General features: G+C 47.4%; 1 protein-coding gene and 1 pseudogene across 1 annotated transcript; both read left to right on the top strand.

Annotated features, from left to right (window-relative positions):
• Nucleotides 1-7,920: 7,920 nt before the first annotated feature.
• LOC102503595 lies at nucleotides 7,921-8,922 on the top strand (annotated as a pseudogene).
• A 5,645-nt stretch (nucleotides 8,923-14,567) lies between these two features.
• Nucleotides 14,568-25,587, top strand: LOC102524539 (putative tripartite motif-containing protein 75). The gene is made up of 3 exons (XM_032466721.1): nucleotides 14,568-16,092; nucleotides 17,756-17,921; nucleotides 25,499-25,587. Exons 1-3 carry the CDS (start codon nucleotides 14,698-14,700, stop codon nucleotides 25,585-25,587), a joined length of 1,650 nt encoding a protein of 549 aa, XP_032322612.1. The 5' UTR covers nucleotides 14,568-14,697.
• Nucleotides 25,588-26,404: the final 817 nt, after the last annotated feature.

Raw genomic sequence — 26,404 nt, 5'->3', positions numbered from 1 at the left:
AATTCTCCTGGCCACAGGACGTTGAGCCTGAATTCAGGAGCCTTTGTAGGGTCCTCTCAGTTTATGGTAAATGGAGGCAGTAGAGGAGGAATAAGTTAATGAACTTAAAAGAAACAGCACAAAAATGTGGGAAATACTGTCGAACAATGACCTGGTCTCCTCAACAGGTAAATGATGGGGTTAAAATGAAAAAAAAAAAAAAAAAAAAAAGACAGAGAGAGTTGAAACTGCAAAAAATTTGTACATGTCAAACATGAAACTTCTTAGCATCCTGATTTGAGGAAACCAACTTTAAAAAGATATTCATGAGCCAACTGGGGAATTTTGAATCCATATTAGATAGTAAATGCTATTAAGGGGGTGTGACTTGTTTTCTAGGTACTGTAGAGGCTTTATTTTAAAATGTCCATATTTTAGTTGGGTTGAGGGAGACAGGTGTGTAATGAGAGTAACCAAAAAGGGAAGAAAAGAAAATGAATTAATGAAACTTTAATAAATGTTGAATGTGAGTTGATGGAAATTTTTTTTTAATACACGCTTCTCTGCTTCTCTGTATCTCTGAGATTTTTCATGATAATTAGTTTTACAGTGGACTGAGAGGTACAAACTAAACTCAGCTGCATAAGGAATGAGAATGAGGAATGGACTGTGGTACCTCAGAATTGTCTGTAATACTAAATTTTTCTGAGTATTAAATATTGAATCAAATGTGACAAATTGTATCAGGTATCAGTGATACATGATTAGTTCCTCATGAGCTTGGTGAGGAAGCATGTATGAAGGAAAAGTTAGTAATGCTGATCCTGTCTTTATATAAGATTTTGACATTTTGTTCATCATGGATCTTTTACATTGATTTTGATTTTTAAAAATATTCCGAAGTATCGGTCTTGATTCCTGAGTGTTTCGGCACCCTTCCAATTGTGCTCCTGGGCTGAGTCCCTGGCTTGCCTCCCCCTGGACCAGCCCTGCCACTCAGCATGTGGAGCAGGGCTGGGGCCCTGGCTGGACGGCAGTGACTGTGGACGCAGCAGAATCTTGTCTTCCTTCACCACCCGCCCACCTGCCCCAGGCCCTCCCCCTGCACGGAGGGAACCCTGGCTCTGCCCTCCCTTCCCACAAGTTCTATCTCTCCTCCGTCCCTGTCAGCACTCTTAAGCCAAACGACCAGGAATCGCCTGCATTTGAGCACCTGGTTCACTGCTGTGGGCAACGGAGAACAGACCCCATGGGGAATTCTAGAGCACCACAGGAGGGGGGTGTTAGAAAGCGTTATGTTAGGATTTGGGTCTGTTATGTGACTTGGGGAAGGGTTAGGGACGCTGCCGTGACAGGATGCTGCCAGGAGGAGATGTCATTCTATGATTGGGTGTCTTGCTAAACCTCCTGCAGAAGGAAGGAAGGCTAGAGGCTGACGCTGTGACGGGCAAAGTCACAGCCGTCACTCCTGTGGGCCAGGACAGGGGGGTCTGTCCTGGGTGTTGGGTCATTTCTGTGGTTTGAGGAATATTCATGTTTTGTCTGCGCCTGGACTTGGGTCTAGAGTGCTCTTGTTTCATCTTGTCCACCAGAGTCACAGAGTGGCCGTAAGGGACGACGGTGCTGCTCTGTGACATTGTGGACGTCCCCAGGAGACCCGCAGGATGGAGCGGAGGGTGCCAGGCAGCTCCCGCTCCGGGGGGGCAGGGCGGGCGTTTCTCGTCCAGGCTCCCACTCCTAAGGGTCTCTGGGCAGGGATGAGAAGCGCTTGTCTCCGTGCACAGCAGCCTGTGGGGCAGAGCACAGGTGGAGGGACCTGCTGGAAGGTGACAGGGAGCCCAGGGCAGACCCTGGGGACCACAGGCACAGCGCCATCAGGAAGATAAGCCAACGAGAAACAGCTACTGAGAGAGTCGCTGAGACTGGGTGACAAGGTCCAGGTCCTGCATCCTCAGGTCATGACATGTCAGTGGAGGAGGCAGAGTCCCCACGAGAAACCATCTGGGTGGAAAGGTAGGACCGGAAGTGTGAGGAGAGTGGGAACTGGATCGTGGGCGTGGGGTCGATGCCTGGAACTCAGAGTGGTCATTCCCGATGCCACCAAAGTCGAACAACTCAGTGTTCCCATCAGTTCTCTCAGGGTGAGGAGGTCCAACTCAGGTCTGCCCCCGACTTGCTGGAAAATCTACATTGTGTCCCTCGAAATGTGCAAGGCACTGAACTGCTAGTAGGGACTCAGACTAAAGTAAGTGAGGGATCCTATCCAGAAGTTTCTATCCAGATCTGAGCTTCTCAGCAGAGCCTCAGAAGTGCACCTGCTCAGGGGCGATGACAGTCCCCTCCTGACAGGGGCCCCTCATCCGCCCTGTCTGTGCTCTGACTGCTGTGAGCCCTGTCACTGCCCTGGGAAGAGGGTCTCCACTCACTCCCTGTGCAGGGGAGGGACTCGAGGCTCGGTGCTGAGCTCACCAGGCTCTGGAGCTCACAGCTCACAGCTCACAGCTGACCACCAGCAGATCCTGGGCTCCAGCCCAGACTCTCCTTCCAGTGTCCACTCCCACACTGACCACTTGCCCTGCCACCGGGGACGGGGCAGCGGGCAGGGTGCGCTGGGCAGCTTAGAGGTTGGGCTGGAAGGAAGGCTACGTGAGGCCCCACTGTGACCCACATCTTTGGTCACACAGTCAGTCAGTGAGCGTCCAGGAGTCTTATCGCGGTTTCCTCTCACTGCACTTGGAAGTCAGTCCCTTTCACGGGTTTCCAGTTGCTGGCGGGCACCAGAATGCTTGGTGCAAATGCAGGTTCCCTGGCCCATTTGTGGAAACGTACCAGAAGCAGTTTCTTTTTTTAAGTAAACCTTTACGGATGGAGCCCACACAGACAGACACACACTGATGCTTTTGCATCACCTGATGCAGGATTACAAAGCAAACACAGCCCTGAAACCTCCACCAAGTCCACCCACAAAACAGTACCTGCTGCCTCCCCCACCCCCACCCCCACTCTCCATCACTGTCTCCACCCTCCTCCCCAAAGATAACCACCACCTGCTGCTGAAGCACACACTGGTCTGGCCTGGTTGTGACCTTCATATGAGGGGAAACATACAGGGTGTTTTATTTTATTTCTGGGATCTTGTGCTGAATATGATGGGTGGTGGGTTCATTCTTATTTCCATGTTTCAGATCCTTTTCCTTGGTGAGTAGTGCTCGCCTGTGTGCCTGCACCGCTGTTCAGTATGTCTTTCTGTTGCTGAATCCCTGGGTTGTTTCCCGATTTGCCCTGTGGGTTTTTTGCTGCTATGAGAATTCTTGCTTACGGGCCACGTTTCCACATGTAAATCCTGGGAGTGGAATTGCTGAGCCATACGTAGGGTAGGTACTTGCACACCCAGCTTAAGTAGAAAGAGCCAAATGATTTCCAAGGGGTTTGAACCAATGTCCTGTCTCATTTTTCTTTATGTCCACTGTCTTCACCTGACACATTGTTTGTACTGGTCAGATGTTAGGAAAAGTGTTAAAACTTTTCTCTACCCTGAATATATGCACAAGACTTGCAATTTTGGTTTCCATCCGCACTGCTCTAGGAGACCAGAAACTTGGTTGTGGTCACTGCAGTTTCCCTGAACATCATGGACACTTAGTAGCTATCTGATGCTGATGTGAACATACATAAATACAGTAGAAATTGTCCGTGAGAGTACAGTATATATTTTACAAAAATGCTTAAATTAAGCCATTCACAGAAATTATTGGTGGCATTGGTAGACTTCTTTTTTGGTCCTTTATACATATTACCAATATATATTACTTCAAAAATATATAATTCCTATTATAGAAGGATTTTATGACAATAAAGGATGCCATTTAATATAATGGTAAGTGGAGGGAACCGGGTTAAGGAACTGTATGTAAAATATACTGCAATTTATGCTAAATAATCTGTCACATGAAAACATAAAGATGTGGATATAGGAACATTTCTGAGAGCACACAGCTGAGAACATGAATCCTGATGTATCAAAGTGTAGGTTTATGGCTGATTATCGCCCCCTGTTGGTCTTCCAATACGTTTTTACATCTTTCTTCTCCTGTCGTCAAATAAAATAATACTAGAAATAATATTAATCCTAACAGTGCAGTAACGGCACTCAGAAAAGGAGCGCTTCGTGTGATTGTACGCACTTTGCACACATTCTCACCTGAAATATTTACTGAACTTCTGGTTATTGGGCCAGAGACACTCTACGTGTCAACACGATTACTGTCCTCCACTCACAACCGGCAACGACTTTCAGGGGGCGGAGGAGCCCCTGCCCCTCTTCTCCGGGGAGTAAGGCAGCTGAGCCTGGTCCCAGTCGTGTAACTGCGTGTGAAAGGGTCGTAGTAAATCCTCGCTCCCAGCCGGGAATGCTCAGACCCGTGCGCAGCGCGGCCTTGTTCCCTCTCAGTAACTTTCCTTCACTTAACAGCCCGCAGGCTGCAGGGGCAGGGCCCTTGGGAAGCCCCAGCACCCCCTGCCAGCCCCTCGCACTGACTCCTGAATCTGGTGGTCGTCGTTATCCTCTCACCTGTGAAACTGGAAGTTCTGTGACAGCTTTTTCCTTGGTCACAGTGTCTTGTTTAAATTTTATGTTTATCTTCTTTTTTTAGTGGAGGTACCAAGGATTGAACCCAGGACCTTGTGCATGCTAAGCACGTGCTCTACCACTGGGCTGTCCCTGTCCCTCTCCGGGGCACCCTACAACCACCAGCTTAGAAATTATGCTCAACAAAGTATTTGACAAAGAAATTCACTCAAAATGAAAAAGATACCTGCACCCCAATGTTCACAGCAGCACTGTTTACAATAGTTAAGACATGGAAACAACCTAAATGTCCATCAACAGAGGACCTGATAAAGAAGCTGTGGTATGTTTATACAATGGAATACTACTCAGCCATAAAAAGATTAAAATAATGCCATTTGCAGCAACATGAAGGGAGCTTAAGATTGTCATTCTACGTAAAATAAGCCAGAAAAAGAAAAATACAGGATATCACTCATAAGTATAAATCTAAAAACAAGAAGAAAAAGAAAAGAGAACATTAATGATCTTATCTACCAAAGAAACAGACTCACAGACATAGAAAACAATCCTGTGGCTTTGTGGTTACCGGGGAATGGGGCAGGAAAGGATAAATTTGGGTGTTTGAGATTTGCAAATGATAAGCACTATATATAAAAATGAATAAAATAAATTTCTTCTCTATAGCACAGGGAACTATATTTAGTATATTGTAATAACCATTAATGAAAAATAATATAAAAATGAATACATGCATATATGCATGACTGAGAGGTTATGCTGTACACCAGAAATTGATACATTGTAACTGCCTATACTTCATTTAAAAAAGAGAGAGAGAGATCAAATGGGAAGATCAGGAGGGAGCTTGGCTGAGAAGTCCAACTACTTGGGGGCCGTGGCAACTCCTTTCCGTGGGGTTCAGAGTGTGGGGAGAAGTAATTCAGGAGTCAGAGGTTTCCCCTCAAAGGCCTGTGTGCTTTGGCAAACTGAGAAGTTATGGTGACATTATTTTCCCCGAAATGAGGGCACCGAGATTTACTCCCCTGAAACCAGTATGTGAGGCGAGAGACAGCTGGCCAGGGGCCGTGAGTGGAATTTCAGATTTGGACCCTGAGAACAGTGGGAGCCAGTGGCGGATTTCAGGCAGAGGGACCCCGAGAGCAGCAGGGACTTTTGAACAGCTCTCCGGGCTGCACCCTAATCTTGGTGGATAAGAGGTGGATACAGCAGCCAGTGGATACAGACTGGGCAGCAGGAGGCTCCCGCTGGACCCATGGTGCCCTGAGGCCGCCTGGTGGACGAGGTGGGAAGTGCACCCAGGAGGTCAGTAAAGGGTGGAGAGGGACCCCAAGGCAAGAGCTTCAGCCACGTAGGTGACAGCGCGGGACCAGGGCAGAACTGAGGGGAAGTGAGTGCAGTTTAAGCACAAGGCGTGTCTGGTCCTCGAAGAAACAGAAGGACCTAGTTTGCACTTGGATTTACTGAGGCTGAAGCTACAAACACGGACTCCAGACCCTTTAAGAGAGAGACGGCGGCTGAAGTCTTCAGAGTGGCTGACACCTGAGCGTCCGCGAGCTCTCCGATGTGCCATCCCTCCTGGTTTTACTCCAAAAATAACTCTTTTTTCACATATCCAATTTTCATTCAGAGAATCTCGCCTCTCAGTGCTCCTCCTGTCAGAAAAAAGCAAAAACATCCTCTTTTAACCCAGGATCCTCCCCTGCTGTGTGACCTACCCGTGTCATCTGCTGGGGCCTCCTGCGGGCGGAATCACCCAGCAGGGCGGGGACTGAATGTCTGCTCTGGACGCGCCCTGCAGGCAAGTGCAGCCCCCGCCCTACTCTGCTTGCCCCTGGCAGTCTCTCAGAGAAATTAGCAAGAGGGAGGCAGGGAATGGGGGCCGCAGCACCCCCTCGCTGGAGGAACCTAAAGGAAACGGAACCCCCGTGGAGGCTCAGAACCCCAGCTTATAAAGCAGCTTCGACAAACAGGTCATTTGTAGACCAGAGAGAGGAGCTTGGAACAGATTTAGGCTTTCAAGGGAGGCAGGATGTGGGAAATTCAAACCATGGAGGAGAATTAATGGAGTAAGGTTTGTTTGCAGCTTCCTCTGGCGCCCTCCCTGGGCTGACAAGGGTCTGCGGCCACTAAGACGAGAATTTGTATCCCACCACTAGCCAGAGAAGGGGAGGGTTTGTGGGTTTGCTGCTTCTTAATTGCCTTCAGCTCAATATAATTTTTGTGTCATAAAGGCATATTTTGGGGTGACATATTCTAGTTTCCTTGAAATGCAACTTCCAGATGAATGGTTCTCAAAGGTTGGGGTGCACCAGGGTCACCGGTAGGCTGTCGGTAACAGTGGTTTCTGGGCCCCGTCCCCCACCCCATTATTTCTGAGTCAGTAGGTTGGAGGTGGGGCCCAGGAACCTATATTTTAATAAATGTCTACATGGTCATGATGCTACTGGTCTGGAGAGCATGCTTAGAGACCCCTGTGCAGACCCCTTCTTGCAGAGGTGTCCTCCCTGGCCCTTCTCCACACCTCCCCTTCCCAATTCCTAAAAGTCTTCTTAATAATGTCCTCAGAGACCCAGATGTCCACGCCCACAGAAGAGTTGTCTCAGTTCCTGTTGTAATGCTGCTTCCTGGTCTGGGCAATGTTGGGAGAACATTCTGTGAGTCTGAGGGCTTCTGCACATCCTGTGAGCAGAGGCACTGGCTGCCATTTGGTTCTGCACTATCTTTCCAAGGATGCTTCCTGAGGAGCTGCTTCAGAAGCTGGAGAGTCACCCTGCAGAGCAGAGGGAGGTGTGACTGCTGTACATCATGTTGAAGGCTATGCCTCCCTTTGGGGCAGAGTCTGGGCAGTTTTGCCCACAGCGCAGTGAGGATCCGGATGTCCTGGGCTGGGAGTTCCCGTCTGTGCTGCAAATCCCCTGTGTGCACCGCATCCATCTAGGCTCACCCCACGGATGGAAGGACCCCGGGTACTGAGACTAACATAGAGTTCATGCCACCACTGTGCCACGAGTAAGAAAGTGCTTTGTGTCTTCGGCCAGCATCCATCATACAGGGGCAGGCTAACTTGTCAGCTCAAAAATAAGGTAAATCTCACATCCTTCATAGTTCTTAACACGTACACCCTCATTTGTTTTACATCACACATTTAAAAGCGTTTACTCCACCAGATCTTAGTTTTTCATTATCCTTCATCAATAAAGCCCAACAGAGTGTCACAGAGAAAATATTGGTTCTAGGTCTGGTCTCAGGAGAATAAAAGATGGGAATGAAGGCTCCTGTATCTCACAGCAGGGATGAGCTCAAAGACTAGCGAGGACTGGCCAAGAGGGTGCAGAGGCAGCATAGGGAGCATGGCCGGCTCCATGTGGGGCTCTCTGGACCTCAGCAAGGAGAATGATGGGTATACACGTTGGAGAGGAAGAGAATTCATGAGTCCAGGGGGTGCCTCTAAAAACACAGAAGGGGACGTCAGGGAGGGAAAGGTCTTCTTTAGGGAAGATGCCAGCAGTGAAGTGTAGGGGCGCAGAATTAGAGAACCTCCATCTGCCCCCCCAACACCATCACTGAGCCTGCTGAACTCGTCACTGGTGGTTAAAACCTTTGAGGGCGCTGATCCACTGACCTAATGCTGACATTTACAGAATAACTGTGTTGTTCCTGATACTGTTTTGTGCCGGATAACATACAAGACTGTTAACCACATCGCAGTGACTTCTGACTTATACTCAATTGTCAGAGAGCTGAGATCGCCCCAAAGCTCAGGCTCGGGCTGCTTCCCTTGCGCAGGGACGTGTCTCTCCTCTTGCCATCAGATAAATGCCCCTTGCATGGAAATGTTATGAATCACAACTTTTTTCTTTTTGGACTTTTGGGAGAGTATTCTCAAATCGGGAATTAGCTGGCCAGTGGGAATAAAATGTATTTTGGCTCTCTCGTGTCCTCGCCTGGTGACCAGGCAAAGAGGGAACGATGGTCTTGCCAAAAAGGCCTGCAGCCTCATGCAGCTTATTTGCTGTGCCAGATGCCTGCCCAAGGACACGGTCACTGAGAAGTTTGTCATTCAAAACACAGTAGAGGCCGCAGCCATCGGGGACGTTTCTGAAGCAAGTGTCTCCACGCCTACGTGCCTCCCAAGCTGTCTGTGGAACTGCACTACTACGTGAGCTGTGCCACGCACAGCAAGGTGGTCAGGAGTCCTCGTGAAGCCCGGAAGGAGCGAACATGCCCACCCAGATTTAGACCTGCAGGTGCCGCCCCACGGCCTCCACCAGAGCCCATGTAAGGAGCTAAGTCCTTAATGACTGAAGAAATCTTGTTCTCTGCAAAACAAAACAACAAAATGGAAATTATACTTAAAAACCAGTATTTTGAAATACTCTTAAGTATTTTGAAAGAGACGGGCTGTTGTGGCCCCAGAGGGGTGACACTCCATCCCGGTGGCCCCGCAGACGTCACCACTCTAACCCTCCCTTTCCACTTTTGTCTATGGGAGGCAAGTCCTCCCACAGTAGAGAATTCTCGTGAAGTTTTCACAGGATGTTTGAGTAAAGCACAGAGCACGCAGTCTAACCTGGTAAAGCACTCAGTAGGCGACACCTCTGATTTGAAACTGAGAGGGCGGAAGAACACTGGAGGGAACGCTGACCTCGCAGAAAGACTGTCCTTCTTCCAGAAACTTCTCTTCCCACCATGGATGCAACACTTTCCATTCAGGCTTCTGCTCATAGTGAAATATGTGTGTGGATGTGGAACAGTTTCTGAGACCCTGAGTTCAGTGAACAGAAGGGGCTGGGCTGGGGTTGGAGGACACCTGTCCTCAGCCGTGGTTTAAAAGAGGGAACGGCCGCTTCCTGTGTGTGCGCGGGCCGCTCCGGGCTGACCAGGAGCTGGGAACGCTCCACCCCGTGGTCCTGGACACGCATTGCTGTGGCCGCAGGGGCTCAACTGCCCAGTGTTATTTTTGATCTAATCGTGTGGGTTTGGTTGTTCAAACGTTTTCCAACAGATGGTACCAGACATTTCGGTGCAGGATCTGCAGGAGGGGGGCAATGTCTGTTCCTGATGAGAAGCAAAGCCTCATCCTCTCTCCGGATGGGAAGGTCATCCACACTGAAACGGGGCAAGGAGGCAAATATGCCCTGCTTTCCTATGTCTCTGCTCCCTGGACGGTCACAGGCCCAGCTGGGATGACACTCATGTCTCTGGCTCCAGGACTCTAACTATGAAGTGAGTGAGAGAGCTCCGGAGGTTGGCTGGGTTGGGGACTAGGTGATAAGCCGATCAGGAGATGATGGGTCTATGAAGAAGATGCGGGCAAAGCACAGGACTGAAGGTCAAGACCCGGCAGCCGTTCCCCTCTGCTGTCAACTGAGAAGAGTCGTCTGTGTCTGACAGACCCCGGATCTCCTGACCCATCAGAATAGTTTGAAAATACACCCGCTCCCAAAGTCCAGATCCAGGTACAGCCCTAAACACGTGACTCCTGCACCTCCCTTACTGCACCCCGCGGGGCAGCCAGCTCCCCCTGACCCTCTACAAAGGGGACAGGCCTGGAAAGGACCCTCCTGACAGGAGTTGTCAAGGGAAACCAGGTCACGTTGGCACATTCTAGGGGACTGGAAGTGGGGTGGGCAGCCTCCAGACTGAAGAGAAGTGGGGCGGGGTCAGACCTGGACTTGCTCCCAGGGGCTGAAAGCGTCTCCAGCAGGTATGGAGATCTAGACCCTCCAGCGGTCCTTTCATATGAATGGAAGAAAAATGGATCCATCTCTTGAAAACATTTTAACCTACAGAAAGTGTAAAATCAACCTTTCCAAGGTCAATTTGACCCTAGATACTGAAACTTGAGTTCCCAGTCTTCTCACCTCAGAAGACAGAAAAGGCATGACAGTGGAAACCGTGAAACCACGCTGTCCACACAATCTCACAAGGTTACTTGTTTACCAGCTGCCCTGAGTCTTCAGAGGGTTGGCATCATTAGTTGGTGGAGAAGGAGGCAGTGGTGAAGGGGCCATGGTGTCTGTAGGGGTCCATCCCCTGGGATGCTATGGCTCTGCCATCCCCCAAGGGGGAAGCTGACAAATCTTTCTCTGGTCTTAACCCCTGTGTTGCACCGCATACACCAAAGTCCAGGGGGACTGGCGCTTTCTAAATTATGAGTTGGGAGAGGTTTCATTTTGTACTTTGAATAACAGCTCTCATATCAGAGCAAAAATACTTACACCAATACTTTTCGAGGAAAATGTAGGGCTTATTTCTCTACTGGACCCACCTGGGAGACATTTCCCGGTTGGTACTTTTCCTCTATGGTTCATGAGAACATTATGCAAATTAATACAATTAATAACTGTGGGATAATATAATCTCAAGAATTAGATGGTGTTTTGGGTTTTGGTTGTGTATTTGTTTTAACTTGTTTAGAAACAATTGTATTTTCACAGGAAGCTGCAAAGCTAGTGCAGGTGTTTTGTTATTTGCCACCTGGAAGACAGCCATTTTCTGTCTGTCCTCACTGACTATGTTACTTACCAGGCTTATTTTACAGAAATGTTGCAGGAAACAAATGCAAACTGCTTTGGCAGTTCCAAAGCAAAATACATCAAAATTAGAGGGTTTTCCCCGCAAACATCGTCTTTTCAAATTTTCATCAAGGCCCTGGAATTCTAATCCCTGCTGCGCTGAGGCCGCGGGGCGCGCCAGGAACAGAGTCGGCAGACGCTCAGAGGCCACCGCCCTCCAGGCACTGCTGCCCTCCGGCCCTGCGGTTCCTGCCTCACTCCGGGCTTCTCCTGGGTGCGCGTCTCCTCCCAAGGGGCCCCTCCCCGCAGCGCCCTCGTCTCTGGGAGACAATCACGCCGGGAACCTGAACCATCCGCAGCGGCACAACTGTCTCGGGGGCCGGGACTTCGCACAGTTTGTCTTCCGTGTGTCAGGCAGGTCCGGACCTGGGCTCTGTACACTGCCCTGTCTGCGGTCGGGGTTCAGCGGTCCTGGAATAGGAAACTGCTCGTCGTGAGGGTGCAGGGGGCCCGGGATGGACTCACCCAGACCCCGGACCCTCCGCGTGCACGCGGAGCTGGAGATCGGGAAGGGCGGGGGAGTCACACCTCCCTGGGGAGGAAATGGACAGACTCACAGCGCCTTTCAGAGTTCATTTCCCCCATCGGAGAAGATTAAAGTTAAGTGGCGTTGAAAGGATCATGGGAGGATCTCAAATCTGCAGCTGGGATCCTGTTATCACCGGGACAGCGGCCGCCCATCAGCTTGGCCTCATCCCAGGCTGGGTCCTCCCCCCTCCCCCCCTCAACTCTGAGCAGCACCTCTAAACACTCATCCAATCCACTCTCCGGGGGAGGAGCCACAGCCTTTAGGGCGGGACCCCAATAGCTCCACCCTCCTGGCGGTGTATATATGCTCGGGTCACATCCCCGCCCACACTATTTGGTGGGACAGCAGACTGAGGACCAGGCGTTGGGACACCACCAGAGCCGCACCAGGTAAGTGGAGAGCAGGAGTGGGGAGGTGACAAGGCCAGGGCTCCCTGAGTCCCTGCTCTGGGCCCAGCCTAGGGACCCACCTCCGAGGGATCCACACTCAGGTTTGGCTTCTGCTAAAACCTGTCCTTTATCAGGGTTCCCAGTCCCTCAGCCTGCCTTGTCCTAAGTCACCTAAATGCGTACTGAGAGCACAGATGCCAAGTTCCTACCCTGTCCTGGGGGCCTGAGGATGAAAATACTTGTGTGTGACAATCCCGCAAAGGCTGGTCTGAAGCTGTGGGATCCCCCTCCAGGATGTCTCAGTCCTGGGAAGTGTGGAGTGTTAACCAAAACCCCAGAAACCCAGACCTCACTGAAATAGAGACGTTTATTGGGGGTCGTTAGGACTGCAGTCCCGGAGACACAGATTCAAAAAGCACTTGAATTGTGTCCCCAGGATACACAATGGGGAAGGCTTATAAAGGCATGAAACCTGCAAGGCTCCATCAGTTGGCTGTCAATAATTAGGATGGACCTGGCAAGAAGGGTGATGGTGAAACAGAGAAGGACTGGTTGTTGCTCAAATTGATAACACAATTGTGAGGGTGGGGGTGGGGAGGGGTTTGAAACTACAAGGTTGCAGCTAGAGCTGTCAGCAGGTACTGCTTTGTAAACAGCTGGTGGTGTCCTTGAGTTTGATCCAGTTCAGAAAAGTCAGGTTGTTACTGGTGCAGGGATGTGTCTGAAACCACAGCCACATTGGCCACCGGCTCCATTTTGACTTTTAAGGAACTTTAAATCTCATCAGTGTGCAGGTGGGGAGGGACAACGATTAGAGCTCCGGGGGCCGGGGAGGAATTTGGTCTTCCTCCATCTCACCACGCCTGCCTGCAGACAGGCAGAGCAGAAGCAGGTTACCCCAGAGTCACTCAGTCCCTATGGGAGACCCGGAAACCTGGCAGGATTTTAGTGCTCTACAGCTTAGCCAGGGACTGAGGTGATTTTTGGAGATGCAATCATGGCAGACAGCACGGAGGTGACAGCTCTGTGTGGGATGCAGTTTTTCCAAATCTGTAAATCTACAGCAGTCAGAGTGAAAAGAGCTCACGATCCTGTCCTTACTGCTCTGTCACATTTTGTTGGGGAGGTGACCCTCATGCAGCGGGGAAGCTGAGATCTGGAAGAAGTGACAGTGAGCTCTGAGCCGGGCAGCACCGGAGACCTCTGAGGGCTCTGCTGGTACAAAGGCACTGGGGCCAGAGGAGCTGAACATACTACAGGAGGGTAGGAGGGTGAGAGCCTGGTGCTGGGGAAGCTGGAGCTGAGGGAAGGACGGGGTCCTCTAGATGAAACGCAGTCCTGCAGGAGAGCCCTGTGGGAGGGGGTGTGACTAGATCTGGGTGTGGGTGGCAGAAGACTGGAGGGGGCCCAGAGGGTGGTAGTGGGCTGGGCAATCAGAGGCTAGAACACTCTGAAATTCATTTGTCCATCATTCTGGATCAAAATACTGTTTTAAACCAATCAGGCATCAAGATAATTAAATCAATAGACTCCCTCACACCTCCCCGCATCGGCCATGGATACTCAGCGTCCAGCTTTGGGATCACTTCACTGATCTCAGAGGAAAGTCTGGGGAGTTTACCAGGACACATCCTCTGTGGGTGCCCTGAGTTGGCCTCTCAGCTCTTTGAGAATCAGCAGCAGCTTCTAAGGGAAAGTGCCACACATCCTTGTAGAGATTCTGACCTCACAAAGCTTCACTAGCTGGCAGCTCACCAAGGATGTCAGGGAGTAGTTATGTGTATGTGTGTTTCTCAGCTTCAACTCACAATAAAATCCTGATCTCAATCTCATACTGTGCCTGATGTGAAGAGTTTTCTGACCTGGCAGGGTGTCCAGATAAATTTCTTCTAGTCCAAATCAAATCCACTTATGCACACAGTCTGATGTATCTGATATATCCTGTAGTTGAGAACCTTAAGTGAAAAGTAAATTTTTATGTATTATGAATTGAGTGCTGTCAGAAATATCTGTGGTTTAAGCCAAAAAGTAGCAGGTTCTTTTATTAGATTTTTGACAACACTGAAATGATTGAAGCTGAGAATTTTGTCCTTTAACCAGATCCTCTTAGAATCAGGGATGCTATGTGACTTTGCCCAGGTCCACAGATAAGCTGTTGACTGAGGGGGACTCCCCACCCAGGCCTGGGGCTCTCATCCCCAAGCCCACACACATTTCAACTCCCAGGACACCGTCACATCAGCCAGTGGTCCCTGCGGGTGTAAGTGGATCGTGGTGGAGGGGAGGGTCAGCAGATTCTTCAAGGTGGCAGCGAGCTGGTCCCACAACACAGGGCAGCCTTTTCACAGGCAGGATTATTTTTCTCATCCCCAGGAAGGAAAAGGCACTTTCGACTTGTGTCTGCTTTCTGACCCAGAGAGTTGCTGAGAGCAGTGAGTGGCCCAGCTGCTCTGCGATCAGCTGCAGGAAGTGAAGGAAGCCACTCTGGCCACTGCCCGCGCCACCGAGTTCCGACGGCCCTTCGGAGCGCAGCGTCCTGGACAAGGAGTGAGAACCGAGGGTGCGCCTGCTTGTCAGCGTGGAGACCCTGCAGCCCGGCCTCCAGAGAAAACCCACCTCGGTGCAGCCCCGATGGCGGTGGCGGCGGCCCTGGCTGGACTCCAGGCAGAAGCCAACTGTCCCGTGTGTCTGGACGGCCTGAGCGACCCCGTCACCATCGACTGTGGGCACAACTTCTGCCGCCGCTGCATCCAGCAGTCCTGGGCTCACCTGGAGGACAGGTTCCCTTGCCCCGTGTGCCGCCACCCGTGCCAGGAGCGGCACGTCAGGAGCAACACCCAGCTGGGCAGGATGATCGACATCGCCAGGCAGCTGGGCGGCCGCAGGAGCAAGAGGAGGAGGCGCGAGGAGCCGCGCCTGTGCGAGCGGCACCACCAGGTCCTGGGCCTCTTCTGCGAGGACGACCTGGAGCTGCTGTGTCCCCTGTGCACGCAGCCCCCTGAGCACCAGGGCCACGTGGTGAGGTCCGTGGGCGAGGCCGCCGCTCACCACCGCAAGAGGCTCGGCAGTTACGTGGAGCCCCTGAAGACGCGGGTGGCCGACGCTCAGAGCCTGGTGGCCGCGCAGGACAGGAAGCTGCTGGAGCTGCGGGAGCAGGTGCAGCGCCAGCGGCGGGAGCTGGCCTTGGAGTTCGGGCAGCTGAACCGGGCTGTGGACCGCGAGCAGGAGGCCGTCCTGGAGAGGCTGGTCCAGGAGGAGCGGGACATCCAGGAGCAGCTGGGCGCCAACGTGGCCGCCTTCTCGGACCACATTTCCACCCTGAAGGGCCTCCTGCAGGAGGTGGCCGAGCGGAGCGTGCTGCCCGGCGTGAGGCTGCTGAGAGGCATCGCGGGCGTCCTGCGCAGGTGCGAGGGCCTGCGGTGCCCCGCCGTCTACTCCTTCCAGCTGCGCCGCGAAGGCTGCAGCCTCCCCCCGCAGCACTCGGCTCTGCGCAAAATCATCCAGACGTTCCGGGAGGACGTGAGCCTGGACCCCGAGACGGCGCACCCCAGCCTGCTGGTGTCCGAGGACAGGAAGTCCGCGACGTTCCTGGGGAGGAAGCGGAGGGCGCCCCGCGGCGCGCGGAGGTTCAGCGCCGAGCCGGCGGTGCTGGGCGCCCAGAGCTTCGCGCGCGGCCGGCGGTACTGGGAGGTGCGGCTGGGCGGGCCGGCGTGGGCGGTGGGCGTCTGCGCGGACCCCGCAGACCCCGCCCCCGGGACGCGCGCGGGGCGCCCGGCGGGACCCGGCGGCCGCTGGACGGTGCGGCTGCGCGGCGGGGCGTACGAGGCGCAGGGGCCCGGGGGCGCCGTCCCCCTGGAGCTGAAGGACCGGCCCGGCGGGGTGGGCGTGTACCTGGACTACGAGCTGGGCGCCGTGTCCTTCTACAGTGTGGACGACAGGTCTCACCTCCACTCCTTCTCCGCGGCGTTTTCGGAAGTCCTGAAGCCCTACTTCTGCATCAGGAGCGACTCTCTCACAGTCTGCGCGGTGAGAGACTACGGGGGTGATCCCAGCCAACAGGGACCTGCAGATAACTGAAGTGTTTCCAGAACTCTAACGTGGGAGCGTGTGAAACTGTAGTTTCACAGCTGCAATAAACTTGTGAACATTTGCATGTTTCGTCTACCTGCACCTTTACCTGTTTTATAAGCACCTTACGCGTTCCAGGTGGGAGAGAAGACAATTGTGCGGGGACACTTTTCAGTGGGTCTCTTGCTTTTCTGCAAGTGTCGGGAGCGAGGAACTGAGGGCTCCACACTGTTTGCCCGGATGTTTTTATGGGAAACAGCCTTGGAAGATAAGAGGCGGTGTCTCCATCTGGAGTACAGGGAGATTTGTATATTGTCCAGTCTCCCTCCGGGGCAAAAGTCAAGCAGATTTATTGCTTCTTTTTTTTTTTAACAGGAGTTGTGTTTTGCTTATTACCAATGGTGCATCTTAATCAAGTCTCACCTGAAATTTGAGATCTTGTCTATCATGTCCAGAAATTATGAGCATTAGATGAGATCACTTATACTTATACGTCTGCCTGGGAGATATTTGACATAGAAAAAGACAGTGTTTTGTCGTATCTGTTACAAAATAATACTTTTTCTTTTCTTTCTTTCTTTTTTTTTTTTTTCTTTTGGGAGATTTTTATGTTTTGATTTGTGACAGAGCAAACAGCAAATTGTCCCCACTCCTTCCCATGCATGGGAGATTTATGTCCATGTCTCCGCAGGGTTAACCTGTTGCTACTTTTCTCCCCGCTTCCAACATTTAAACGTATTTCTACTCCATTTCTAATTTTTTCAGTCACATTTCAGCTTTGAGTGTGGCTGATTTTGTTTTTTAATGAAAAGCATGCATGTAAGATTGGATTAACATATAGAGCTACAATTTAAAGGAGAATAGTAAAATGAAAACCCAGGTATAGGTTAGGAAATAAGGGTACGTAGCTCAGCGGCCCTGATGGACTCCATCATAGTATGTCGCTCCCATTTTCCTCAGCCTGAGGCATCCGGTATCTTATTTAATATTAATAATTCCCTTGCTTTTTTAAAAAAAAAAGGTACTTTATTTCTGTCTTACTTGATTATTTTATTTTGGGGGAAGTAATTAGATTTATTTATTTTTGGAGGAGGTACTGGTGATTGAACCGAGGACCTTTTGCATTCTAAGCATGTGCTCTACCACTTGAGCTATACCCTCCTCTGTTTGTTTTTCTTCACAGGTTTATCACATATGCATATCTTCACAGCCAATGAAGTGTATGAAAAGCCGGAGACCAATAGCAAACCTAGCTGAATAATCAAATTTTTTTTCTTACCACAGAATGGAAATGAAAACAAATCATAGGATTATCTCAGTAGATGGCAGAAAAATCATTTGATAAAATTCACCCATCTACAGTTACGGAGGACTGAATGTGTCCCATCCCAAACTATTTGGAGGTGTGATCTTGAAATAGGTAATCAAGGTTAGATGAGGGTGAGGACAAATTTAATATGACTAGTCAGTGATTGTTTTTAAAACAAATTTAGCAAATTAGGAAAAAGTAACTTCCTTAATGTGTTCATTGATATCTACCCAAAACCCACACTGATGATAAAATTCTGATAGTGCTCTCTCTGACAACGGAACTCAAAGATTCTTGCTATCACCTCTTTAGCACTGTGTTGATTCCTACTTCAATAAGACTTCCTCAAAAGAGGACACCAGGGAAGTGTATCCATCGAGGAAACACCGTGGGCGGGCACAGAGAGGCCATGTACAAGACAAGGAGGCCTCCGGAGAAACCAGGCCTGCAGGCGCCTTGATCTTGGACCTCCAGCACCGTGAGAAAAATTTCCTTTGTTTAAGCCACTCAGTCGTAACATTTTAAGTCAGCCTTCCTGGATTAATGTATGGAGTCATGATAAAAATAAAAATTAAAATTTAGCAAAGTAGATAACAAAGGGAACTTCCTTAATCTGTTGAAGGGTGTCTACCACAACACTACAGCATTGATAAAATTCTGATAGTTTTCTCTCTGAGAATGGAAATGAGACATCTATTCAACATCGTGTTGGCATTCTTAACAATCAGGCAAGGAAGGAACAAGCATAATGATTGGGAAGAAAAAAAGTAAAAATGTTATTATTATCAAATGGTATGATTTTTTTTACATAGAAAATTCAAAATATTTTACAAATGAAGTATTTAATAGGTAAATGTTGTAAGGTTGCTACATACAAGGTTAATATGCAAAATTCAATTGCATTTCAGTATACCAGCATCAATCAGAAAATGAAAGTTGCCATTTGTAACAGGACCAAAAAATATCAGATACCGAAAGAAATCTAACAAAAATACACAGGTCTTTTACACAGATGACTTGACTGTGAAGCGTTACAGAACATTTTTTTTAAAGGACAAAATAAATGACAGGAATTACCATATAAAATAGTAAGAAGATTGGATGTTATAAAGATATCATTTCTCCTCAATTAAATTTCAGCTATTTAATGAGAAGGGATCCAGAAAATCAAACTCATACTATGTATAAAAGTCACTTCCAGCTGTATGAATGGACATACTGCAGTGCATTTAGGAGCTAAAATAGGGGAATATCTTCATGATCTCAAGATTAAAATTTGTTTCTTAAATAGAGAAATAGATGACTGTATTACATTTTAGACTTCTTTTTAATTAGATGGCAATATAAAAAGAGTATGGGGAAAGGTGAGAGAAGTTATTCCCAATGTATGTAGCTGACAAAGGACTACAAATATTGCACATCTCCACCTGAGCAAGAGGTCCAACAGAGCTTCCGTGATACAGAGAGCCCTGCAGATGTCAACACACATACACAAACACACAACTTACTAAAGAGCTCATGGTTACCTTTCAGAATGTGGTGCTCAGTGCTGAGCTCCTGTAACACTAAACATCCACGTGTGGCTAATACCAGTCAGGCCTCAGAAAAATGCTTCTCTAAATATCTTACCTTCTGTCCTCTAAAAAGAAGAACATCCTGCCGTATAGCACAGGGAACTATAGTCAGTGACTTGTAGTAACATATAATGAAAAAGAATATATGCATACACATATATAACTGAATCACTTTGCTGTACACTGGAAACTGATACAACATTGTTGTGGAGGAAGGGTATAGCTCAGTGGTAGAGTGCATACTTAGCATGCATGGGGTCCTGAGTTCAATCCCCAGTAACTCCACTAAAAAGAAAAAAATTATAAATCAACTATGCTTCAATAAAATAGTAAAAAGAAAAAAAAGTGTCCTGGGAACTGGTAAGTTGTATTGCTGTCAGGAGAGGACTAAGAAAGCCCCAAACACTCTACTGAAAAAACTGCTAGAATGAAAAAACAAATCCAGTGAAGTTTCAGGAGACAAAATCAATACCCAAAAATCTGTTGTATTTCCATACACTAACAAAAAGCTTTTAGAAAATTAAATTAAGAAAACAATCCCATTTACAACAGAATAAATTTAACCAAGGAAGTGAAAGACCTATACACTGATGAAGAAATTGAAGAAGACTAAATAAACAGAAAGAGAGTCAATGCTCCTGGATTGGAAAAATTAATATTGTTAAAATGTCTATACTACCCAAAGCAATCTACAGATTCAATGCAATCCTTATCAAAACACCAATTGCATTTTGCACAGAAATAGAACAACCAATCCTAAAATTTGTGTGGCACCACAAAATACCCTGAATAGCCAAAACACCTTAAGAAAGAACAAAGCTGGAAGCATCACACTCCCTAATTTCAAACTACATTGCGAGGCTAGGGTAATCAAAACAGTAAAGTACTGGCATAAAAACAGGCACATAGCTCAATGGAACAGAAAAGCCCAGAAATAAACCCGTGCATACATGGTCAATTAATTTATGACAGAGGAACCAAGAATACACAATAGAGAAAGAACAATTTCTTCAATAAATGGTGTTGGGAAAACTGGGCAGCTACATGCAAAAGAATGAAATTGGACCACTATGTTACACTATACACAAAAGTTAATTCAGAATGAATTAAAGGCATGAACATAAGAATTGAAACCAAAAAAAAATCCTAGAAGAAAACACAGACATTAAAATCCTTCACACCGGTCCTTGACATTGGTCCTGGCAAGGATATTTTAAATCTGACACCAAAAATAGGAGCAATGAAAGTGTAATAAACAAGAGGGACTACATCAAACTAAAAAGCTTCTGCACAGTCAAGGAAACTATCAACAAAATGAAAAGGCAACCTATTAAATGAGAGAAAATATTTGCAAATCATATTGCTGATAAGGGGTAAATATTCCAAAATATATAAAATCATACAATTCAATAGCAAAAAAAATAAATAAATAAAATAAACAAACAAACAAACAAAAAATAAAAACAATCGGCAGGTCTGAATAGACGTTTTTCCAAAGGACATATAGATGGCCAACAGACACATGAGAAGGTGCTCCGCATCACTAATCATCAGGGAAACGTAAATCAAAATCACTATGAGGCATCACCGTATCACCGCACACCTATCAAAGTGATTATTATTAAAAAGACAAAAATAACAAATGTTGGTGAGGATGTAAAGAAAGTGTTGGTGAGGATGTTGATGAGAATGTAAATTGGGGCAGCCACTATGGAAAGCAGTAAGGAGGTAAAAAATTAAAAATAGAACTACTATATGATTCAGCAGTTCCACTTCTGGGTATTATCTGAAGAAAATAAAAACATTAGCTCGAAAAGATATATGCCCCCTAATGTTCATTGCATCAATGTTTATGATAGCCAAGATATGGAAACAACCTAAGTGTCCCTCCATGGATAAATGGATAAAGAAGATGTGGTATATATATAATATAATATAATATGCCAATATATATATAAAATGGAATATTTTTCAGCCATAAAAAAAGAATGAAATCTTGCCATTTGTGACAATGTGGATGGACCTACAGGGTATTATGTTAGATGAAATAAGTCAGACAGAGAAGGGTAAATACTGTATGATTTCACCTACATGTGGAACTAAAACACACACACACACGCATATACACACACAAGCTCATCCATTCAGAGAACAGATCAGTGGTTGCCAGAGGTGGAGGGGGTGAGAGGTGAGTGATATAGGTAAAAGTGGTCAAAAGGTACCAACTTCCAGTTATAGAATAAATAAGTCATGAAGACGTAATGTACAGTGTGATGACTTTAGTTAATAATACTGTATTGCAAATAATAATAATAATACTGTATTGCATATTTAAAAGTTGCTAAGAGTAAAATTTTGTATTGAAGTATAGTTGAGTTACAACATTGTGTTAGTTTGAGATGTACAGCAAAGTGATTCGGTTACGTAAGTATATTTTTAGAAAAACAAAGGGAATTACATTTGAGTTATCCTCAGAAATGAAACAATGCAAGCAAGAAGACAATGGAGTGAGGTATTTAGAGTATTGAGAGAATAAGCCACCAACGTAGAGTTCTGTACCATGTGACATAAAGCAGAAATAGAAAGTAGAAGTAGAAATAAAGCCTGGTTGTTTATGCACATTTAAGTCCTTGCCTTCTGCACTGATAAGAGTTTCTAGAGATTTGGTCATCCTCCTCTTCCCAGGGATACACCTTTACAAACCGAGAGTTCCCTTACAAATGTAAATGTTTCTTAGAGAAGGGTAATTCCCACTTGGTTTTCAGTTTCTCAAATGTCTCTAGTTTCTTAGAAAGTAATCAGCTTAAAATAATATGCCAAAAAAAAACATATTTTGAAGTGGCGAATTTCTCTCTACTACATCAGCTACGAAGTCTTTCTTCCTTCAGTTAAATCTTTTTTTAATCTTGTTATGAAAAATTAAAAGCTTATACAAAGTAGGAATATGATAATAGAACAGGATAATAAACCCCTATGTGTTAACTGAACACGAGTTTGTGTGCCCATGAAGAGTGAAGCCAACAGTCCTAAGTATGTCAGAGTTTGGTTGAAGCAGAGAAAGGTTTATTGCAAAGTCAAGCAAGGAGAATGGGTGGCTAGTGCTCAAAAAAACACAAACTCTTGGATAGTTTTCAGGGGACAGGTTTTTATAGGCAAAATTTGGGGTGAGAGCTGCAGGGTATGTGACTTTCTTCTGATGGGTGGTGGTGAGGTCACAGGGCAGTGCTCCAGGAATCCTGTGCTCAGCCCATCCTCCACCTGGGTGGGGGCCTTGGTTCTGACTGAAGAACTCAAAGACTTTGTTCTGTGTATTCCTTAAGGAGGAACCAGGACCCTGCCCTAAGGCTCCACTGCTTCTCCTCCCTTGTTTCTGCCTTCCCTCCCTTCCCTGATTAGCAACTGTTTGGATCTGCCCTTGGGAGCTCAGGGAAGGTCAAAGAGGCTGAATGAAGCCTACTAACTACAAACAAGAAACAGGAACGTGGAAAGCATCTGGACCCTAGGAGGGGCCCCACAGGGTCCTGCTCAGTTTCACATGCAGCTGTCACCCAGAGTCACTATCAATATTACAACTTAAGAACTACTTTGGAATTATGTTGTCTCTGTATAGGTAGAATGGACTTAGATTATTTCTCAAGAATTTCCTTGGGGATCAGTCTGCATCTATGAACCAGGCTTGTGTCTAAAAAGGAACAAGGAACATTGCTCACCACCCGGTTCTACAAAGGCTTAAGTGGCAGCCCACTGCAGTCACCCACCGACAGCCCACCCTGGTCAGGATTCTGGATGGAAAGCAAGATGAGGCCCTCTGGGCTTTGGATAAATGGGTAATTAGATCATTAGACACCTCTCAGGAAGAAGTTTAATGACCCCGTGGTCTTGCGACTTCCCACACACAGAAAAGCACTAGCATTGTTAACCTGAGATGTCTGTTCTTTGTGACGGGCTGTAATCTTTTACCCAGATGTGTGCTCCTTGACTACGTGTATTTCCCAGCCAAAAAATTCACGTATATCCTGGCTACACCCCTACCTTTTCGGCAGGTCCTCAGAGCTACTGAGTGGTTGTCTCCTGGACTGTCGTCCTCAGTAAGACCCTGAATACAACTGAAACTTACAGCTCTCATGTTATGGATTTTATTTTCGTTGACACTTATTTCACATGGGTATCCTCGCTGTCAACCTTCTCTAAGGAAGAAGATCTTTCAGCTAGTAACCCAGCTGTCAGCCCTGCATTGAAACCTCTTCTTGACTTTCTCAACTTCTCAGATCCTTAGTTTGCTCATCGAAAAACACAAATAATAGGGTGAGGGTGTAGCTCAGTGGTAGAGCACACGCTTAGCATGCATGAGGTCCTGGGTTCAATCCCCAGTACCTCCATTATATAAATAGATGTATAAACCTAATTACCTACCCTCCAAAACAGATTAATTTAAAAAAAGAAAAATACAAATAACAGAAACTGTCTTACAAGATTATTACAGGGGACGACTCCAATGTTCTTAGATCAGTTGTATATAAGATTTATAATACAGCCTAGTATAACTATATATCCTGTATATTAAGTTTTTCATATATATATGTATGAAATACATATCTGTCCTGTTGGTTCTGTTTCCCTGAACAACCTGAAATCAAGGCAGGACCCTGTGGGGTCCTCTTGGGTACAAATCCTTTCCATCTCCCTCATTTCTTTTTTTGTAGGGACAAGGCTTCAGCCTCCTAGCCCTCCTGAGTTTCTGATGCAGGAAAACAGATGTGGGGCGTGAGCAGGGTCCGTGTCCCAGGCTTCGGTTGAGCTCCTGGGACGTGCCCCATCAAGTGTGGGTCCTTGGCTTCATGCAGGAAAGAATTCAAGCCCGAGCCACAGTTGAGTAAAGGTAGATTTGTACAGAGAGATACATTGAAAGGCAAGGGAAAGGCCACGAGGGGTGGGGGCTGGGTGCTCAGATTAAAAGTAGATACACTCTCCATAGACAGAATGTGGGCCGTCCAAAGAGGGAGAGAGAGAGTGCGGCCTCAAGGCAATGCCCTATTGCTAGTTTTCATGGGCTTGGTGGCTTCATATGCTAGTAAGTGGAAGGCCCAGTCTAAGTAGCCGAGGGAAGGGGCTGGGATTCCCAGGAAGTTGGCCCTTTCCCACCCTTTGACCTTTTGGGGCTAGCCTTGGGACTGCCACGGTGCCTGTGGGCGTGTTACTCACCATGCTAATGTATTACAATGAGCCTATAACGAAGCTCAAGATCTGCTAGAAGTTAAATCTCCCACCATCTTGAGCCTCAAGGCCTCCTGGGGGTTGAATCTTTCGCCATTTTGATGTTAATGGATGTAGCATTCCTTGAGTGGCTGTGCCTTGCCCCCCTCCTGTCTCATTCCCACAAAAACAACCATTGTTAGTCATCTAGCAGTTTGGTGTGTATCTTTTGTCATTTTTATTTTTATGAAGATTATACAGTATATCCTTTAAAGCCAGAAAGTCCTAGACCCCTTATAAAAAACAGCATTCTCTACCCTCCCCAGTGCCTCTCTCCTCCAAGTCAACTGCTTTCAATTTCTTTGGTGCTGACTTCAGCTTGGTATTTATCTCCGTATCTCTAAATAACATCCTTCACTTGCTACTTGATTTTTTTCAGGTTTAGCCATTAGCTCTGGACCTTCTGCCTCCACCCCAGCCATACACATGCCCTCTTTCTGTTTCCCCAAATCCCTCATATACTAGTTATTATGATTTTGGTCAATTTAATATTCAGTGTTTAAGTTATGAGAGTTGAATGTTCATCCTTCTCTGACCACTTTTCCTTTTCTACCCAACTTTTCATTTTTTATCGAGTTAGTCTTTTTCCCTTTGAGCTGAGTGTTGAATGTCTTATGTGTTAGTACTTGTTAACCAGGCAAACCCAACCTGCTGTTCTCCTCATGCTCAGGCATCAAGGGTGACCTCAAATTTTTTACCCTGAATAAATGGAAGAATGGACCTGCCATTTACTGAAAGGGGTAGGGAGAGGTGGAACAGGTCCAGGGGCAGGAGAGAGCAGGCATTCAGTTTGGGGAATGTTAAATTTGTGTATTTATCGGCCATCCAGTGTCAACCAGGCAGTTGGAGAAGCTGCTCTGGAGTTCAGGAGAGAGCCGCACCGGCCTTATAAATTTGGGGGATGATTTAAGGCCATGAAGCTGAAACGTAAGGCTGAAGTCACAAAGAGAGGGTGTGCAGACAGAGATGAGGAGAGGGCCCAGGACTGAGCCTCCGGCAGTCCAGCCTCAGAAATCCAGGGAGAGAAGCTTCGGGTGTCAACGAAAATGGAATAAGCCTGCCGGAGCCCATCTTTCCCACTGATTTCAACTAAAACCCAAAGTACAGCAGTTACCTAAGGACTCTGCAAAGTAATTAAGGGCAGGCAGACCAGGAGGGAAGGCAAACGCTGAAGAGCAAGCTGTAAGGGGACAGTGAGCTTCCTGGACTTTCCCTCTTTTACCCTCAGCTGTGATCCAAGAGCAGGGCCATGAATCGAAGACGGCAAACACTTGGAGAAAGCCCTTCCTTGTGAGAGGACTGCGGAAGGGCCCATGATGGAGAGTGTGAGCTCTCTCCCCGCTCCGCCTGAGACCAGTTCTAGTCCCAGCGGGGGAAGCGCACTCCTGGCTACACGAACAGGGGAAAGAGAACACTTCTTGAAAAAAGTGGCAGAGGGAATGGGGGATAGGGGGAGAGGGAAATCCTCCTATGACTTTTTTCTCTTCTGCCACGTTGTCCTAAGGGCAGGCACACATAGGAGAAGGGAGTCAGAGTGTCAGGAAGCAGGCAGGAGCTGGAGAAGGGAATTCCCTACCTCTGTGGATAGATCCAGGCCCGCCCCTCACTGCTTTGAGAAATGAACTGCAATGTAACTGCCTATGAAGTCCCAGACAGCTCCAAACATTTTCAAAAATTCTTTTTTTTTAAACCCTTAAAAATCAACAAGAAAGCAAACAACCAAATAAAAAATGGACAAATGACTAGAACAGGCATTTCATCAAAGAAACAGATGGCAAAGAGGCCCACAAAAGATGCTCAATATCCTACCCATCAGTGAAATGCAAATTAAAATCAAAGACTGTACTACACACCTATTAGAAGAGCTACAATGTTTAAACAGTGACAATGTCAAGTGCTGGTAAGTAGGCAGAGAAACTGGAACTCAAGTTGCTGGTAGGAATGCCAAATGGCCCAGTTACTTTGGAAAATAGTTTGGCAGGTTTTTTTTTTTTTTTTTCCTTTCTTTAAATTTTTTCTCTTTAGGTTTTTGGGGTTTTGTGGGTTTTTTCTAGCAGTTTCTTTTAAAGTTAGACCATATGCCTCAGCAGTCCCACTCCTAGGTATTTACCCAAATGGAATGAAAGCTTCACTT

The sequence above is a fragment of the Camelus ferus genome, chromosome 2, assembly GCF_009834535.1.
Source record: "Camelus ferus isolate YT-003-E chromosome 2, BCGSAC_Cfer_1.0, whole genome shotgun sequence".
Taxonomy (NCBI): Eukaryota; Metazoa; Chordata; class Mammalia; order Artiodactyla; family Camelidae; genus Camelus; species Camelus ferus.
Note: the sequence above shows the minus strand (reverse complement) of the source record. Positions and strands in the feature narration are given on the sequence as shown.

Coding starts and splice junctions, on each gene's coding strand:
- LOC102524539 (XM_032466721.1), top strand. CDS start 14,698: ATGGCGGTGGCGGCGGCCCTGGCTGGACTCCAGGCAGAAGCCAACTGT. Junction 16,093..17,755: donor ACTCTCTCACAGTCTGCGCG/GTGAGAGACTAC, acceptor TCACCTCTTTAG/CACTGTGTTGATTCCTACTT. Junction 17,922..25,498: donor GATCTTGGACCTCCAGCACC/GTGAGAAAAATT, acceptor TTTTACCCTCAG/CTGTGATCCAAGAGCAGGGC.